General features: G+C 44.4%; 1 protein-coding gene and 1 non-coding gene across 2 annotated transcripts; one reads left to right on the forward strand and one right to left on the reverse strand.

Annotated features, from left to right (window-relative positions):
• Positions 1 to 240: 240 nt before the first annotated feature.
• Positions 241 to 13,197, reverse strand: si:dkey-29p10.4 (tripartite motif-containing protein 16). The gene is made up of 11 exons (XM_029759479.1): positions 12,847 to 13,197; positions 10,944 to 11,922; positions 10,353 to 10,488; positions 9,892 to 9,987; positions 8,446 to 8,547; positions 6,336 to 6,482; positions 6,172 to 6,194; positions 3,429 to 3,574; positions 2,326 to 2,540; positions 1,840 to 1,962; positions 241 to 961 (listed from the first exon to the last, which is right to left on the reverse strand). The coding sequence occupies exons 1-11, from the start codon at positions 13,109 to 13,111 to the stop codon at positions 737 to 739; spliced, it is 2,457 nt and encodes an 818-aa protein (XP_029615339.1). The 5' UTR covers positions 13,112 to 13,197; the 3' UTR covers positions 241 to 736.
• Positions 398 to 470, forward strand: trnaa-ugc (transfer RNA alanine (anticodon UGC)). The gene has a single exon. It is a non-coding gene; the product is annotated as a tRNA-Ala (tRNA).
• Positions 13,198 to 19,583: the final 6,386 nt, after the last annotated feature.

The following is a 19,583-nucleotide window of genomic DNA, read 5'->3' on the forward strand; positions in this document are numbered from 1 at the left end:
GCACTTAATTATTTTGTCTTGCCCATTCACCTTCTGAATGACACACATACACAATCCATGTCTCAAGACTTAAAAATCCTTCTTTAACCTGTCTCCTCCCCTTCATCTACAGTGATTGAAGTGAATTTAACAAGTGACACCAATAAGGGATCATATCATTCACCTGGTCAGTCTATGTCATGGAAAGGGCAGGTGTTCCTAATGTTTTGTCCACTCAGTGTATTGACGCTTTTCATTACATCACATTTTTAAAACAATGATACATAATCATCTTTTAAGATTATCTCTGCATTGAGATTTCTCTTTCCAATCCTCTATTTGACTAACATTTATATTTTTTATTTTATTGCTTACACAAAAAGGTATTTATGATCTATAGAAAACTTAACTTAACGGTCCCACTGTAGCTCAGTTGGTAGAGCATGGCGCTTGCAACGCCAGGGTTGTGGGTTCAATTCCCACGGGGGGGCCAGTATTTAAAAATGTAATAAAATGTATGCATTCTACTGTAAGTCGCTCTGGATAAGAGCGTCTGCAAAATGACTAAAATGTAAAAATGTACTTCCCCACAGTGCACCATTCTACTGAGCCTATCTGGATCTATTCGATTCTCTAGCTCCACTCATCGGCGGTTTACAAAAATGTTTAAAAAAAAGTGGCATGTTTTACCGCTTGTTGTTGTTTGAATTCCAGATTACCCCTTTAAGATTTATAGAGAACTGTAGTGTCCTTGTCACTATTCTGACTTAACAGTGGCTGCCTGGAACAGATCAGGGATGTTGAGCTGTGTTTTAGACACGGCTAGTGCAGGATACAGTGGTTCACTGAACCTCTGTTTAAAACAATGGAGCGAGCTCAGAGCGCCCCCTTGTGCCACTTTATAGAACGTCAGGCTACCCTCCTCGAAATCCAGCAACACCCCTACCCGCTCCAGCCCGTCGACCTCCACAGGGACGGACACCTTCAGAATCAGAACGAGAGAGAAAACTTTTATTGCAACGCAGCAAAAATGTTCCTAGGAATTTCTTGTTGTTGTACATAGAAGCATCCACAGAGATCTGATTCAATTCTGTATGTAACTGTATGGAAGCGTCCACAGAGATCTGATTAAATTCTGTATGTATCTGTATGGAAGCGTCCACAGAGATCTGATTCAATTCTATATGTAACTGTATGGAAGCGTCCACAGAGATCTGATTCAATTCTATATGTAACTGTATGGAAGCATCCACAGAGATCTGATTCAATTCTATATGTAACTGTATGGAAGCGTCCACAGAGATCTGATTCAATTCTATATGTAACTGTATGGAAGCATCCACAGAGATCTGATTCAATTCTATATGTAACTGTATGGAAGCGTCCACAGAGATCTGATTCAATTCTATATGTAACTGTATGGAAGCATCCACAGAGATCTGATTCAATTCTATATGTAACTGTATGGAAGCATCCACAGAGATCTGATTCAATTCTATATGTAACTGTATGGAAGCGTCCACAGAGATCTGATTCAATTCTATATGTAACTGTATGGAAGCATCCACAGAGATCTGATTCAATTCTATATGTAACTGTATGGAAGCGTCCACAGAGATCTGATTCAATTCTATATGTAACTGTATGGAAGCATCCACAGAGATCTGATTCAATTCTATATGTAACTGTATGGAAGCATCCACAGAGATCTGATTCAATTCTATATGTAACTGTATGGAAGCATCCACAGAGATCTGATTCAATTCTATATGTAACTGTATGGAAGCATCCACAGAGATCTGATTCAATTCTATATGTAACTGTATGGAAGCATCCACATCAGCGATCACATCTACATACCTTGTCGTGCAGGGCTTCTATCTTCCCCTTTTCACTCAGCAGGCACCAAGAATAGGGGTTGAAGCCGATGCGGCAGGTGTCTTTCTGGCCCTTACGGCCGATCTGACCCTCGCAGACTCCCACCTGTAGACAAGCGCAGTGGACTATGACAACGCTGTACTAGGCAGCGACATTTAATTTATTTATTTTGTGTGTGGGGGGGGGGGCGTTGGATTTAGCTAAATAGTGCCAATAAAAAGGTTTCCAAAAATGGAAAATCAATGATGTACTCTTGACAGGGCTTAGTTAATGCAATAGGGATGGGGGATGGGAAAATGTTGTTGATGTGTTACTAGCTATGTGATGTTTCACCTTAATAAAATTATAAAAAAATTACAATAAATTATAATCTCCTAACAGTAATCTGCCTGTCTATAACCACTCTGACCTCTTACCTTAAACGGTACATCCTCTGACCTTTAAACGGTACATCCTCTGACCTCTTACCTTCCATTTGCCCTCGTCTTCCTCCACCTCCACCTCCCAGTACGCACGGCCTCCCTCCAGGGGTTTAGAGGCCAGGACCTGGGGGAAGGAGCTAAAGCGAGCCCCTTGCTCTGGGTAGGCCTGCTGGACTTCGCTGTAAGACACCTTCCTGTTCTCCTCAGAGATGAGCAGCTTGGGGTGGGCTGTGTCCGGGTCCAGACGGGGGCTGGTGCCATCTGCACAGAACACACACACACACACACACACACACCAACTACCCATAGTCATTGTGTCTAACAGAAGTTGTCTGGTGCTGTGATTTCTATAGACAGGCAGATTTTGAATGGTTCCGGGTGGCAGATCACTAACCCTCATGCCTTACCTAAACCCTAATGTTAATCCTAACCTTAACCTATTTTAATACCCTTGGTTGAATATCCATTTCCTTTTGAGTAGGGAGCTGGTATGGTGTAGGGTAGCGTTTCCCAAAGTAGGGGGTCGCCTGATTTTAAAATGGGATCGCGAGAGAAACTCTGAAATAAAATCGTGCTTGGTTTATAGAACGTCAGTCACGTCTGATAGCCTCTAGACTGGGTTGGAAATCAAGAGCGGTTTGTTTTCTTCCTACAAATGTGGCTCAATCTTTTGAAAGTTTTTTAAGCTACAACATGTTATGACCCCGTCACTGACAGATAAGACTCTCACAAACACATTATGCGTCTTCAGTCTCTTTCTACAGGGACCAAGCCACGAAGGACTCATTAGAACAGAGTGGACAAGACCAGGCACTAAATCAGACTAGGGGGTGAAAAGATCATGAATGATGTTATTTTCTACATAGAAAATCGTGCAAAAGTTAATTTGCCTGATCTTCTGAACTTGCCAATACTTTTTCTGATGCATTTCAGTCACTTCCTTCCGATTGAAATACTGTCAAGTTCTGTCAGACTGATTTGTAATATATGGTCATAGCCCAACTTTAAAAACTAAACATTGGCCGTTGATTTACGTCACTTTTTTCACAAGTTCGGGGGGGTCGCATATTTTATGGGTCGCAGGCCCAAAAATTTGGGACCCCTTGGTGTAGGTACTGTATGAGATGGGGGGGGGGGGGGGTCCCTTACAGAGCAGCCTGAAGGGGTCCCGGTCAGGCAGGGAGATGACCACTGAGACCAGCCGCCTCTCAGTCCACTGCTGTAGGCATCCCAGCCTGGCCCTGTCCACCTCCTCTGGAACCTCCAGCTCCTCCACAGAACAGCTCTCAGACACGCTGGAGGGGGACGAGACAGGATATGAGGTTTACTCTCAATACAGGCTGTAATACTATTACTAAGAAATCATAATACAACAATCTTATTCTGTTTATATACCGGAAACTAACTACAGCATCCGTACACGTCACAACGCTAACTACAGCATCCGTAACACATCACAATGCTAACTACAGCATCCGTACACGTCACAATGCTAACTACAGCATCCAACGCTAACTACAGCATCCGTACACGTCATAACGCTAACTACAGCATCCAATGCTAACTACAGCATCCGTACACGTCATAACGCTAACTACAGCATCCAACGCTAACTACAGCATCCGTACACGTCATAACGCTAACTACAGCATCCAATGCTAACTACAGCATCCGTACACGTCATAACGCTAACTACAGCATCCAATGCTAACTACAGCATCCGTACACGTCAAAACGCTAACTACAGCATCCGTAACACATCACAATGCTAACTACAGCATCCGTAACACGTCATAACGCTAACTACAGAATCCGTAACACATCACAATGCTAACTACAGCATCCGTACACGTCACAATGCTAACTACAGCATCCGTATACGTCATAACGCTAACTACAGCATCCAATGCTAACTACAGCATCCGTACACGTCAAAATGCTAACTACAGCATCCGTACACGTCACAATGCTAACTACAGCATCCAACGCTAACTACAGCATCCGTACACGTCATAACGCTAACTACAGCATCCGTAACACGTCACAATGCTAACTACAGCATCCGTAACACATCACAATGCTAACTACAGCATCCAACGCTAACTACAGCATCCGTAACAACGCTAACTACAGCATCCGTACACGTCACAATGCTAACTACAGCATCCGTACACGTCACAATGCTAACTACAGCATCCGTACACGTCACAATGCTAACTACAGCATCCGTAACACATCACAATGCTAACTACATTATCCAACGCTAACTACAGCATCCGTAACAACGCTAACTACAGCATCCGTACACGTCACAATGCTAACTACAGCATCCGACGCTAACTACAGCATCCGTACACGTCACAACGCTAACTACAGCATCCGTACATGTCACAACGCTAACTACAGCATCCGTACATGTCACAATGCTAACTACAGCATCCAACGCTAACTACAGCATCCGTACACGTCACAACGCTAACTACAGCATCCGTAACACATCACAATGCTAACTACAGCATCCAACGCTAACTACAGCATCCGTACACGTCACAACGCTAACTACAGCATCCAACGCTAACTACAGCATCCGTAACACATCACAACGCTAACTACAGCATCCGTACACGTCACAACGCTAACTACAGCATCCGTAACACATCATAACGCTAACTACAGCATCCGTAACACGTCACAATGCTAACTACAGCATCCGTACACGTCACAACGCTAACTACAGCATCCGTACGTCACAATGCTAACTACAGCATCCGTAACACGTCATAACGCTAACTACAGCATCCGTAACACGTCATAATGCTAACTACAGCATCCGTACACGTCACAACGCTAACTACAGCATCCGTACACGTCACAATGCTAACTACAGCATCCGTAACACATCACAATGCTAACTACAGCATCCGTACACGTCACAATGCTAACTACAGCATCTGTACACGTCACAATGCTAACTACAGCATCCAACGCTAACTACAGCATCCGTAACACGTCATAACGCTAACTACAGCATCCGTAACACATCACAATGCTAACTACAGCAGCCGTACACGTCACAACGCTAACTACAGCATCCAACGCTAACTACAGCATCCGTAACACGTCATAACGCTAACTACAGCATCCGTAACACATCACAATGCTAACTACAGCATCCGTACACGTCACAACGCTAACTACAGCATCCGTAACACATCACAATGCTAACTACAGCATCCGTAACACATCACAACGCTAACTACAGCATCCGTACACGTCACAATGCTAACTACAGCATCCGTACACGTCACAATGCTAACTACAGCATCCGTACACGTCACAATGCTAACTACAGCATCCGTAACACATCACAACGCTAACTACAGCATCCGTACACGTCACAATGCTAACTACAGCATCCGTACACGTCACAATGCTAACTACAGCATCCGTAACACATCACAACGCTAACTACAGCATCCGTAACAACGCTAACTACAGCATCCGTAACACGTCACAATGCTAACTACAGCATCCGTACACGTCACAATGCTAACTACTGCATCCGTACACGTCACAATGCTACGACAGTGAATGCGGGCTGATCGCCAGAAAAACGTAGCATACATATTTTCACCAAGGCAATAAATCTTTAGGAGGATGTTGGGGAATAGTGGTCTGAGAAATGTATAAAATGATTCTGTACTTATATAAGAGAGCTCAGACAAGGTTTTCTACTTAACATACTGACTCGTTTCTGCTGACTTGGTAGGACATAACTTTTCTAGCTATTCAGAAGCTTTGCTTCTTTCTTAAATTTCACTTCTCTAAACTTTGTTTCTTTCTTAGAAACTGTATGAGAATTAGCCTATCGTCATGTATAACAGTTGCTTACCTTTTGGTTATCTTACTGTACTCCTGTCAAGAACAAAAGAAAAGACAGGAAAAGCATGGGTCCCGGGTGACCATCGTCACGACAACAAGAGACAAGCCACTGTTGCATGTATTTAAGTGCGGTACGTACGCAAAACACAGGAACTAAGAAGAAGAAGTAAGTACCATGATGAAGGACTGTTCCTGTACTCGTTCGGCGCCCCGGGTGTCAGCCAGACCCTCCAGAGTATGAAGACCCCGTTGGAGGGAGGAGAGGGTTTCCTGGAGCTGGGTCAGCTGTTCCTCCAGTCCCCCTACCGCCCTGCTCTCCTCCTGGGTACACACACACACACACACACACACACACACACACACACACACACACACACACACACACATAATAAAAACACTCACTACTGTACTTTTTTTAAAACTACGTTTTAAGTGAGAAGTAGGCATTGGTCTGAGGCCGAAAAATAAAAGGAAATTCACATGAGCACCACAATGCAGTTTGAGAAGGTTTTGAATCCTAAGCAACCTGCATACACATTGTTAGAAGCACAATAGACTAACATCGCTGCTGTAGAAGGTCAAAGCTGTGTGCTGGAAAACCTTACTAGTGGAGTAGACATTGTAGTGCTCATGTGAATTTCCTTTCTTTTCTTCAGACCAATGCTTACTTCCCACTTAAAATGTTTGTTTTTTTGTAATTGTTATGGTTTTTACAATGGAAGAAGATTTTCTGTTAAAATGTGCATTTTATACAAGATTTCCACATGAAAAGCCAGAGCCGTGCCACTGGAATGGCCTTGCATAGCAGAGTTGTTGACAAATACCCAACGCCTGGCAGAGCTGTTCCTTTGGGACTGTTAAATCAGCACACATTTGGATTCAAATGTCAAGAAGACAGGAGAAGCAGCGAACTGGAATGTATTACGGATGTTAGAAACTGGGGAGTTTTTTTCTGATGCTTCCAAGCATGCATCTGCAGTCAGTGTACAACTGAGGCTCTGTTTACATGTAATGTTTAGCTAGCCATTCGAAGATTGGGGAAGGCCCTTTCCTGTTTCATCATGACAATGCCCCCGCGCGCTTAACGAGGTCCATATAGAAATGGTTTGTCGAGTTTGGCGTGGAAGAACTTGACTGGCCTGCACAGAGCCCTGACCTCAACCCCATCGAACACCTTTGGGATTAATTGGAACGCCGACTGCAAGCCAGGCCTAAATCGCCAAACATCAGTCCCCGCAGCAATGTTCCAACATCTAGTGGAAAGCCTTCCCAGAAGAGTGGAGGCTGTTATAGCAACAAAGGAGGGACCAACTCCATATTAATGCCCATGATTTTTGAGTTAGATGTTCGACGAGCAGGTGTCCACATACTTTTGGTCATTTAATATTAGCTGTGTTGTTGCCGAGCAACCGAGTTGAGACCCAGTGTTAGAACTGAACTTCAGCTAAAAAAAAATATGTTAGCATTGTCAGAAATGCTACAAATAGGTAGCACATCTTCAGTTCTTAATGGACAGAAATGAGCACGTGAGAGAGATAAATTATACATTTAATCAAACTGTTGCCCCTACAAACTTTTTCAGTCCGAAAGGTAGCAAGTCAATGGTCACTTTATGGACACCTAGATATTGAGCTAAGTCAGGGCAAGACATTGTCTTTTTTACCTAATGCTAACGACCTTGTTGAAAATCCAGTATGTGGTTCTAGGTAACATCCGAACGGTAACGCCCACCTCATAACGAGAGGCAGGGAGCGTGCTGTGGACCTCCAATAAGGACGATTTCCAGTTCTCACAGACATTGGTGTCATATTGGCTTTGATGTGATAGTAGGGAGATTTGAATTTAACACTAAGCTTCAATCAAAGCCTACTATTATTGAGCCAGTCTGCCCGACAACAGTGTTACTACTTAAAGTACAGCCCATGTTTTTGTTCCAGCCCTGCACCGACACCTGATTCACCCCTCACTCTTTTAATGCAGTCGCAATTAAGGCTTTGTTTCTCTTGTTTTCAGCTTTAAGGCTTTAAGCTCACATCATTTACATTTTAGTCATTTAGCAGACACTCTTATCCAGAGCGACTTACAGTAGTGAATGCATACATTTCATACAATTTTTTTCTCTCCGTACTGGTCCCCCCGTGGGAATCAAACCCACAACCCTGGCGTTGCAAACACCATGCTCTACCAACTGAGCCACACGGGACCATGTTAGATGACTTCAAGCACCGGTTTCATCCGTTTTTTTTTTTAGGCTCGAGTTGAGCCGGTTCTCTTCCTTACTTACCCGAGTCACACACAGCAGGGCCGTGGCCTCCTCCTGCTGCAGGGCCTCGCGCATGGTCTCGTACTGCTGCTGCACCCCCACACGCGCATCACCTAGCAACACCTGGGGAGAGGAGGAATCGGGGTTGACATAGTGACTTGTATGTAGAAATAGTTGTATCCAAACGCCTGACGTAGAGATACAGCCAGTGTAGTAGTGTGTCTAATGCATGGACCATCATGGACCCTGGTCATGGACCCCCCCCCCCATTCTACGCTGCTGCTACTCTGTTTATTATCTATGCATAGTCACTTTAACTCTACCTACATGTACATATTATCTCAATTACCTCGACACTGGTGCCCCCCACACGTTGACTCTGTACCGTAACACCCTGTATATAGCCTCCACGTTGACTCTGTACCGGTACCCCCCCCCCCCCCCCGTATATAGCCTCCACATTGACTCTGTACCGTAACACCCTGTATATAGCCTCCACATTGACTCTGTACCGTAACACCCTGTATATAGCCTCCACATTGACTCTGTACCGTAACCCCCTGTATATAGCCTCCACATTGACTCTGTACCGTAACACCCTGTATATAGCCTCCACGTTGACTCTGGACCGGTACCCCCTGTATATAGCCTCCACATTGACTCTGTACCGTAACACCCTGTATATAGCCTCCACATTGACTCTGTACCGGTACCCCCTGTATATAGCCTCCACATTGACTCTGTACCGGTACCCCCTGTATATAGCCTCCACATTGACTCTGTACCGTAACACCCTGTATATAGCCTCCACATTGACTCTGGACCGGTACCCCCTGTATATAGCCTCCACATTGACTCTGTACCGTAACACCCTGTATATAGCCACCACATTGACTCTGTACCGGTACCCCCTGTATATAGCCTCCACATTGACTCTGTACCGGTACCCCCTGTATATAGTCTCCACATTGACTCTGGACCGGTACCCCCTGTATATAGCCTCCACACTGACTCTGTACCGGTACCCCCTGTATATAGTCTCCACATTGACTCTGTACCGGTATCCCCTGTATATAGCCTCCACATTGACTCGGTACCGGTACCCCCTGTATATAGCCTCCACATTGACTCTGTACCGGTACCCCCTGTATATAGCCTCCACATTGACTCTGTACCGGTATCCCCTGTATATAGCCTCGCTATTGTTATCTTACTGCTGCTGATAAATTATTTGTTACTTTTATTATCAATTTTTTACTTAATACTTTCTTAAAACGGCATTGTTGGTTAAGGGGCTTGTAAGCATTTCACTGTAAAGGTCTACACCTGTTGTATTTGGTTACATGTGACAAATAACATTTGATTTGATTTAGAGGGATATATATATATATACACACATTAGGCTTTTGCATCAGGTCAGACCTAAAAATAGAAATACCTGGTCCGACTGAGGTCCTGTCTTCTTACCTGGAATCTCTGCTTCTTCTCTGTCATCTCAGCCACTCTGCTCATTAAAGACTGTTCTGTTTCCTGCATCTTCTTCATTTCCTGTTTCAGGTTCCCCTGCGAGACACAAACATAGTGACATCATCCTGCCATCAATAGAAAACGTGTTTTAGTTCTGTGAAACGTGTATTAATACTATAACACGTGTGCTATGGTTATTCACCACCAACGTGCATTTAGACAACATTAATACTACGGCTCATACAGCTGGGATGTAATCAGGTATTTTTTGCTGTTGTTGTGGTTGTTGTTGTTGTTGTTGTTGTTGTGTGTTGTTTTTGTTGTTGTTTGTTGTTGTTTTTGTTGTTGTTCTTTTTGTTGTTGTTGTTGTGTGTTGTTGTTGTTGCTGTTCTTTTTGTTGTTGTTGTTGTTGTTGTTTTTGGTGTTGTTGTTGTGTGTTTGGTAAATAGTCAGGTAATCACCCTCAGCTCCCTCTCGGCCTCTCTGATGCTAACGCAAGCGTGGTCCCGGTGCGACCCAATAACGGTACACACGGTACAGACACACACACCACACTGACGGCAGTAGATTCGGTTCATCTCCTGGTGTTCCGGGCACCTGATGACGACAATGTAAGTTGTACTTCAAGCTTGTTGCTGTCAGTTGTTTAATGACTTGTCAAATAATCAAATAAATAAAACAAAAAATCATCAACTTTACTGAAATGTTGAAACATAAAGTATTTATAAGAATTCAAGACTTTACTGCAAATACCGCCCCAAAGTCGTTAGGAATTTGAAAATGAAATTCACATGAGCATCATAATGCTGTTTGAGAAGGTTTGAACACAAACAAAAACAATGCCTACACATATACATTAATGTGCATAGCAACAACAGACAACACACATGGTAGAACAGTTAAATAAATCTGTAAAAGTGCCAAACACCATCAACATACATTTCCTCTCTCCTCGACCTCCTTATCATCCAATCGGTTTTGAGGAGGAGATGATGACGATGATGCAAGGAAATTCAATTGAGATTCTCCCCAAATAAGAGTGAAACCTTTACCTCCAGGGTGAGGTGTCCTCCACAGGGGGTACCAGGGTGTGGCTCTGGAAGACAGGGGACTCCAGGTGGGGCCGGAGGTGATCGGAGCACATGGACGCTCCACACACCAGGCAGGTCTTCACCGCAGGGAGAGAGCCCTGGCTGGGGCAGTAGTGGCAGGGTAGGAAGGTCTCCCTGGAGGTTTGGCGAGCCAGGCTGGTGGACAGGTTGGTACGTCCAGGGGACAGGTTGGTACGTCCAGGGGACAGGTCGTTGGCAGCACGGGTAGGAGAGGTAAGGGTACCGATTCGACCAGGGGAACTGTTGGAGATCTCTGGAAGTGGCTCCCTCTCAGCTTCAACAGGATTCTCCTTCGTAGGGGCGACTAAACGGAAATGGGTTGTTAGGGTGGTTTCAGCAGGATTCTTGGCGGGTGTGTGGGGTTGTCTTGCAGGCGGTGGGTCCAGTTCAACGGTGGCGATTCTTCTTGGCGATGTGTTGTTCATGTTACCTGTTGCTGCGTCAGGTGATTTTCTAGGCTCATTCAGGGGTTCTCTTGCAAGAGCTTCTGTTGCAGCAGGGGGTTCGCCCAGCTCAATGGGTGGGTCTCTCCTAGGGGACCTAGACCTATCACGTGTCAGGTCCCGACCTCTGGCGGCGACGGACGCAGTACTGGACGGTTTGGTTGCTACGGAGAATGGTGCTGCTGGCACCTCCTCCTCACTGGACAGCTCGACGTCAGACGACGTGTTCTGATTGGCTGAAGAGGAGGAAGAGGAAGTGGTGGGTCTCTTACGGTCACCAGAATATCCCCTGGAGTGGGAGGAAGAGGAGCTGCCAGTGGCTTGTCTCTTGTTGTTGTGAAGATGGCCTCCTGGGACAGGAGAACTGGCTGGTCTCTTCCCCAACAGACGTTTGGACAGAGAGATGGAGGTTCTCTTCCCAAGGGTCCAGCCCACTGGATTGATCTCAATGACATCCTCTTCATTGGCTCTGCTTTCTATACCCAACAATACATACATAACACAAATGAGTAGTGATTAGGCCTATTTAGGATACATCAAAAGGACACAAAACTAGCTAAATGAAATTGTATTTGTCACAGCACAGAATACAACAGGTGTAGCTTTTACCACGACATGCTTGCTTACAAACCCTTCCCAATGACGCAGAATATCATAAATATCATATTATCTTAAGATAGAATAAGGTCGATTGATTATAAGGCAAGTCCTGTGTCGTTTGACCTGTGTCGTTACTTGTGTGCGTCAGTCAACAATAGCCTAAAATGCTGTTGTTGTTTGTTTTTTATCTTTATTTAACTAGGCAAGTCATTTAAGAACAAATTCTTATTTACAATGACGGCCTAGGAACAGTGGGTTAACTGCCTGTTCAGGGGCAACATGACAGATTTGTATTTTATCAGCCTGGGGATTTGAACTTGCAACCTTTCAGTTACAAGTCCAACGCTCAACGGGGCGGCTATTAACGTTTCTATCAAAGCCAAGTCATCATCCCCGTAATAAAACAATGTGTTAACCAAGTGTTATTTTGTTTACGGTAGGCCATGTACCATTTACACATGTACATCTGTCCCAGCAGTAGCCTACCTTTAGAAATGTTCGTTCCCATGTCTTGCCAGCCAACCTGGGGTGTATTTATTACGTTTTGGAACGGAAACCGTTTACCGTTTAAGAACCAAACGGAACGAAGCGTGGGAGGGAAGGAAGGAGGGACCAATCAGAATTTGTCCAATCGAAATTCTCGTTTTCGTTGCAAAATATTGTCCGTTTTGAAGTAAACGGTTTGTGTTGCAACGCGTTTTGTAACAGAATCGGCGTAATGAATAAACCCCCTTGTAATCCTTGTCCCCAGCCTAATTGCGCATGGGCAGAACTGTGTGGTGAATATAGGGGAAAGTTACCTGTGGCTGTGCGTGTACATGCACGCGCTTCATCTCGCCACGGACTTGCGGTAGTGTCTCTCTTAAACCCAAACGGTAACGTCTTGTACTCCTCCCTGCACTCGGGGCAGAAGTATGGACCCGTGGGCGAACTGCTCCATAACTCCTGTATACAGCAATAGCAGAAAACATGTTGGCATCTCAACGAGGTCGGACTCCGACATTTACGGTGGCACAAAGGACACACCGAGAGCTCGCAGTCCGGGGTCGGCATCGACTGACCCATTTTGCACAATAAAATAACGTATATGTTAGTTTTTTTGTTGTGTCAACAACACGACAGACTAGACCGCCAGGAAACGAAACTGTAAAATTAGGAGGAGCCAAGTGTTTGAATTACGTACCCAGTGTCGTCCTCCCACTGCGCACTACTCTTAAAGATACACTAAAACTATATCTGGTCTGACCCCAAAACATGTAACTCGTTAAGTCTACAGATCAAACCGGGCAGTGGCCCGGGCTACTGTCATCATTTGTAGAAAACAAATACATGATGAAAAATAATGCGTACTTGTTTCCCTATCCAGCAGTTTCCTGGATTGCTATGATTGTAAGGCACCCAAGGGGTTAAAAACATACTGGCCTCTCTCACCATTTTGACTTCACATGAAATACATTTTGAATGGCTTGTAACGTAGATTGTGGAAGTTAATCTCTGAACATAGGCCTACTTTAAACCTTTAAATTATTTCTTAATCTGATTTACTGAACAATAACATTACGTGTTCTGTGTTTCATTCAGAGTTTAAATTCTCCAAGGTGGTCTGGGCTTTTGGAGCTCAGACCTGCGGTAATACATTCAGAAATAGATAGGCAGCGTTTTGAAGTGTCTGTCCAATAGCAGGCCGTGTTTTGACGTGTCTGTCCAATAGCAGGCCGTGTTTTGACGTGTTTGTCCAATAGCAGGCCGTGTTTTCACGTGTCTGTCCAATAGCAGGCCGTGTTTTGACGTGTCTGTCCAATAGCAGGCCGTGTTTTGAAGTGTCTGTCCTATAGCAGGCCGCGTTTTGACGTGTCTGTCCTATAGCAGGCCGTGTTTTGAAGTGTCTGTCCTATAGCAGGCCGTGTTTTGACGTGTCTGTCCAATAGCAGGCCGTGTTTTGACGTTTCTGTCCAATAGCAGGCCGTGTTTTCACGTGTCTGTCCAATAGCAGGCCGTGTTTTGACGTGTCTGTCCAATAGCAGGCCGTGTTTTGAAGTGTCTGTCCTATAGCAGGCCGCGTTTTGACGTGTCTGTCCAATAGCAGGCCATGTTTTGACGTGTCTGTCCAATAGCAGGCCGTGTTTTGAAGTGTCTGTCCAATAGCAGGCCGTGTTTTGAAGTGTCTGTCCAATAGCAGGCTGTGTTTTGACGTGTCTGTCCAATAGCAGGCCATGTTTTGACGTGTCTGTCCAATAGCAGGCCGCGTTTTGACGTGTCTGTCCAATAGCAGACCGTGTTTTGAAGTGTCTGTCCTATAGCAGGCCGTGTTTTGAAGTGTCTGTCCTATAGCAGGCCGTGTTTTGAAGTGTCTGTCCAATAGCAGGCCGTGTTTTGACGTGTCTGTCCAATAGCAGGCCGTGTTTTGACGTGTTTGTCCAATAGCAGGCCGTGTTTTCACGTGTCTGTCCAATAGCAGGCCGTGTTTTGACGTGTCTGTCCAATAGCAGGCCGTGTTTTGAAGTGTCTGTCCTATAGCAGGCCGCGTTTTGACGTGTCTGTCCTATAGCAGGCCGTGTTTTGAAGTGTCTGTCCTATAGCAGGCCGTGTTTTGACGTGTCTGTCCAATAGCAGGCCGTGTTTTGACGTTTCTGTCCAATAGCAGGCCGTGTTTTCACGTGTCTGTCCAATAGCAGGCCGTGTTTTGACGTGTCTGTCCAATAGCAGGCCGTGTTTTGAAGTGTCTGTCCAATAGCAGGCCATGTTTTGACGTGTCTGTCCAATAGCAGGCCGTGTTTTGAAGTGTCTGTCCAATAGCAGGCCGTGTTTTGAAGTGTCTGTCCAATAGCAGGCTGTGTTTTGACGTGTCTGTCCAATAGCAGGCCATGTTTTGACGTGTCTGTCCAATAGCAGGACGCGTTTTGACGTGTCTGTCCAATAGCAGGCTGTGTTTTGACGTGTTTGTCCAATAGCAGGCCGTGTTTTGAAGTGTCTGTCCAATAGCAGGCTGTGTTTTGACGCGTCTGTCCAATAGCAGGCCATGTTTTGACGGGTCTGTCCAATAGCAGGCCGTGTTTTGACGTGTCTGTCCAATAGCAGGCCGTGTTTTGACGTGTCTGTCCAATAGCAGGCCGTGTTTTGACGTGTCTGTCCAATAGCAGGCCGTGTTTTGACGTGTCTGTCCAATAGCAGACCGTGTTTTGAAGTGTCTGTCCAATAGCAGGCCGCGTTTTGAAGTGTCTGTCCTATAGCAGGCCGCGTTTTGACGTGTCTGTCCAATAGCAGGCCATGTTTTGACGTGTCTGTCCAATAGCAGGCCGCGTTTTGACGTGTCTGTCCAATAGCAGGCTGTGTTTTGACGTGTTTGTCCAATAGCAGGCCGTGTTTTGAAGTGTCTGTCCAATAGCAGGCTGTGTTTTGACGCGTCTGTCCAATAGCAGGCCATGTTTTGACGTGTCTGTCCAATAGCAGGCCGTGTTTTGACGTGTCTGTCCAATAGCAGGCCGTGTTTTGACGTGTCTGTCCAATAGCAGGCCGTGTTTTGACGTGTCTGTCCAATAGCAGGCCGTGTTTTGACGTGTCTGTCCAATAGCAGACCGTGTTTTGAAGTGTCTGTCCAATAGCAGGCCGCGTTTTGAAGTGTCTGTCCTATAGCAGGCCATGTTTTGACGTGTCTGTCCAATAGCAGGCTGTGTTTTGACGTGTCTGTCCAATAGCAGGCTGTGTTTTGACGTGTTTGTCCAAACTGGGTCCTGGGGATCCCAAGCGGTGAACATTTAGTTTTTTCTCGTAGCGCTACTCAGCTGACTTAAAATAATCAATTCATCATCAAGCTTTGATCATTTGAATCAGCTGTGGTTTGTGTAGTTCTAGGGCAAAAAAAAACAAAATGTTCATCCAGTCTCGCTCATGCTGAGGTTTTTCTGAACTCATATATAAATGTATCACGGCCACTTTTCACAAAGAAAACAGTTTATATGTGAGTTGTGCTGATTGTTCACACACGTGTCCTCTTATTGGCTGGAATGGTCCCACCTGATCTTGCCTCTTCCCGACTGCCTACCATGTTTTAAGACATTTTATTTTTCGTTGTTAAAGCTGCGACACACTGATCTGGACAGGAGGCCTTTTGTAAATGCAGTATTTGCTTAGAAATGGAGCCGACACATTGATTGGTTCTCTCAACAACAATAACAACAAAAAGGACTTTGTGTTATCCAGATTATCTCATAGGTCCCACTCACCCATGCGGGCACGTTAAAACAGGGAGCACTAATAAAACATTATAATGGCAGAGGTTTTCAACCACGACACCTATAACAAATTAGAATTGACAGAATATGAATGTTCTAAATAAAAGCCAGTTTCTCCCTGATGATAAAACAAGAAGAGAACATGCCATGCTGAAGTGTACAGAACCTGGTATTCCCAGGCAGTCGGTCAAGTACTGACCAAGCCCAACCCTGCTTAGCAGCTGAGATCGGGCGTATTCAGGCTAGTATGGCCCGTAAGCAAAGGAGTAACTCTTGCTACACGATAAAAAGTTGATGATCCTCTGGAATAAACCTTTTCCAGTTCCTCTCTGTCCCTTTATTTAACCAGGCAAGTCAGTTAAGAACAAATTCTTATTTACAATGACGGCCTACCAAAAGGTTAAAATGCCTCCTGCGGGGAAAGAGGCTGGGATAAATAAAAAATCTAGGACAAAACACACATCACAACAAGAGAGACAACACAACACTACATAAAGAGAGACCTAAGACAACAACATAGCAAGGCAGCAACACATAACAACACAGCATGGTGACAACACAGCATGGTAGCAACACAAAATGACAACAACATGGCAGCAGCACAACATGGTAGAATCACAACATGGTAGGATCACAACATGGTAGCAGCACAAAACAGGGTGCAAACATTGGGCACAGACAACAGCACAAAGGACAACAAGTTAGAGACAACAAAACATCACACAAATTGAAATGTCTTTCAATATTGGCATTACAGAAATATTTATACAGAGATTGACAGCTTCTAGTGTAAAAAAAAAAAAGCCTATTGAATAATGACTTCAGACAAATACATCAGATAACATGGACTGCCACTCATACAGATAACATGGACTGCCACTCATACAGATAACATGGACTGCCACTCATACAGATAACATGGACTGCCACTCATACAGATAACATGGACTGCCACTCATACAGATAACATGGACTGCCACTCATACAGGTAACATGGACTGCCACTCATACAGGTAACATGGACTGCCACTCATACAGGTAACATGGACTGCCACTCATACAGGTAACATGGACTGCCACTCATACAGATAACATGGACTGCCACTCATACAGGTAACATGGACTGCCACTCATACAGGTAACGGACTGCCACTCATACAGGTAACATGGACTGCCACTCATACAGGTAACATGGACTGCCACTCATACAGGTAACATGGACTGCCACTCATACAGGTAACATGGACTGCCACTCATACAGGTAACATGGACTGCCACTCATACAGGTAACATGGACTGCCACTCATACAGATAACATGGACTGCCACTCATACAGGTAACATGGACTGCCACTCATACAGGTAACATGGACTGCCACTCATACAGGTAACATGGACTGCCACTCATACAGGTAACATGGACTGCCACTCATACAGATAACATGGACTGCCACTCATACAGATAACATGGACTGCCACTCATACAGGTAACGGACTGCCACTCATACAGGTAACATGGACTGCCACTCATACAGGTAACATGGACTGCCACTCATACAGGTAACATGGACTGCCACTCATACAGATAACATGGACTGCCACTCATACAGGTAACATGGACTGCCACTCATACAGATAACATGGACTGCCACTCATACAGGTAACATGGACTGCCACTCATACAGGTAACATGGACTGCCACTCATACAGGTAACATGGACTGCCACTCATACAGGTAACATGGACTGCCACTCATACAGATAACATGGACTGCCACTCATACAGGTAACATGGACTGCCACTCATACAGGTAACATGGACTGCCACTCATACAGATAACATGAACTGCCACTCATACAGGTAAGGTTAACAGTACATGACTTACGCACATTTCAGAGTTCATACTGTATATTGTTATTGTGTCTATATTTCCAATCATAACTATTTTCATTTATTTTTATTTTTTAAACAACTTTATTATTTAGATATTTGTGAATATTTTTGTTTAGGAGAGCTTGCAAGTAATCATTTCACTGTACCTTTTACACCCCAAAACAGATTTCGTGATTCTCACAAAGAGGCCGGTAAATCACTGTGAGGACTTGGGAATGAAACGCGTTACAGAAGTTTGTCATTAACAATATTTCCAATGTACAACTCAAATGTGGGTTTGGTTCTGGTCCTATCTGTGGGTTTCATAACCCGTTGTATTAGACTGCCCTCCAGTGGCCATTGTAGAACTGCAGTTACAGGAGAAAACAATAAGCAATGTGTTTTCACTTTTCACCATCATAAAACAGTCAATAACTAACTATATTGTGTGCTGCATCACTTTTACTTGCATAATGTATTTAACATATGAATGAATAAAGGTTTATTCATAACTAACTTGTGTGAAATAAATGAAAAACAGGCTGTTTTTAAGGTTCTAAGGTATCTCAGGATTTCTTATACAGTGTGTCGTCGTCCCCCCCACACACACAAAGCCTTCCCCAATTCACACCTTATGCAATCCCCCCCTTAGAAGCATCTCATCCTCTACTCTAGTAATTTAGGAGGACAGCTTTATAAAGGCCTCCTCACAATGGCCTTATCATGCATACAAGGCTCTATAGACAGATTTAAAAATACATGGGCTATTTTTGCGTTGATGTATCTATTGAAGTCAAGTGGTTCAACATTCAAACGCGTTTTATTGACCACATAGGACAGCTTGGATAAGAGGGGTTTAATAAATGCATTCTGCAGAAGATAATGGTATAGGAAACCTACAAAACAATAGCAAGATCTCCCTCCCTCTGCACTTTAGAAAATGCTGTCATAATGCTGTGCTGATAAACATTTACAAAACATGTTTAACGTGGAACGACGGTCGGTGGAAATCTGGCGCCACCAAGTGGACAATTATTTTAGTTCCCTTCTGGCAGCAGCGGTGCTTCCAGCGATATTTTATAAAATATAAAATTTTACGTTAGTTTTATTATCTGTAAATTATTTATCCAACCCGTATTTGATAGATTATTATTCCAATTTATCTGTAAATCTGGTTTAAACTCAATAAGGATTTGTCTCGTTTCCGATTGGAGGAGGCTGGATGACCACGTGATTTCAGATCCTACCAATGTGTTACTTTGTAACAGTGAAAAGTGTCTTTTCCCGACGTTGATCAAATCCCAATCTATGCAGCATGTTTTACCAGCATCATCTTTGATATCTGGTGTAAAGTTTACAGAGCTGATTTTGGTCTAACCGTTACCGGATTTGACGTGTCCGAGAACGGCACCTTCCTCCCGAAAGCATTGCGGT

This window comes from Salmo trutta, chromosome 7 (assembly GCF_901001165.1).
Source record: "Salmo trutta chromosome 7, fSalTru1.1, whole genome shotgun sequence".
NCBI lineage: Eukaryota > Metazoa > Chordata > Actinopteri > Salmoniformes > Salmonidae > Salmo > Salmo trutta.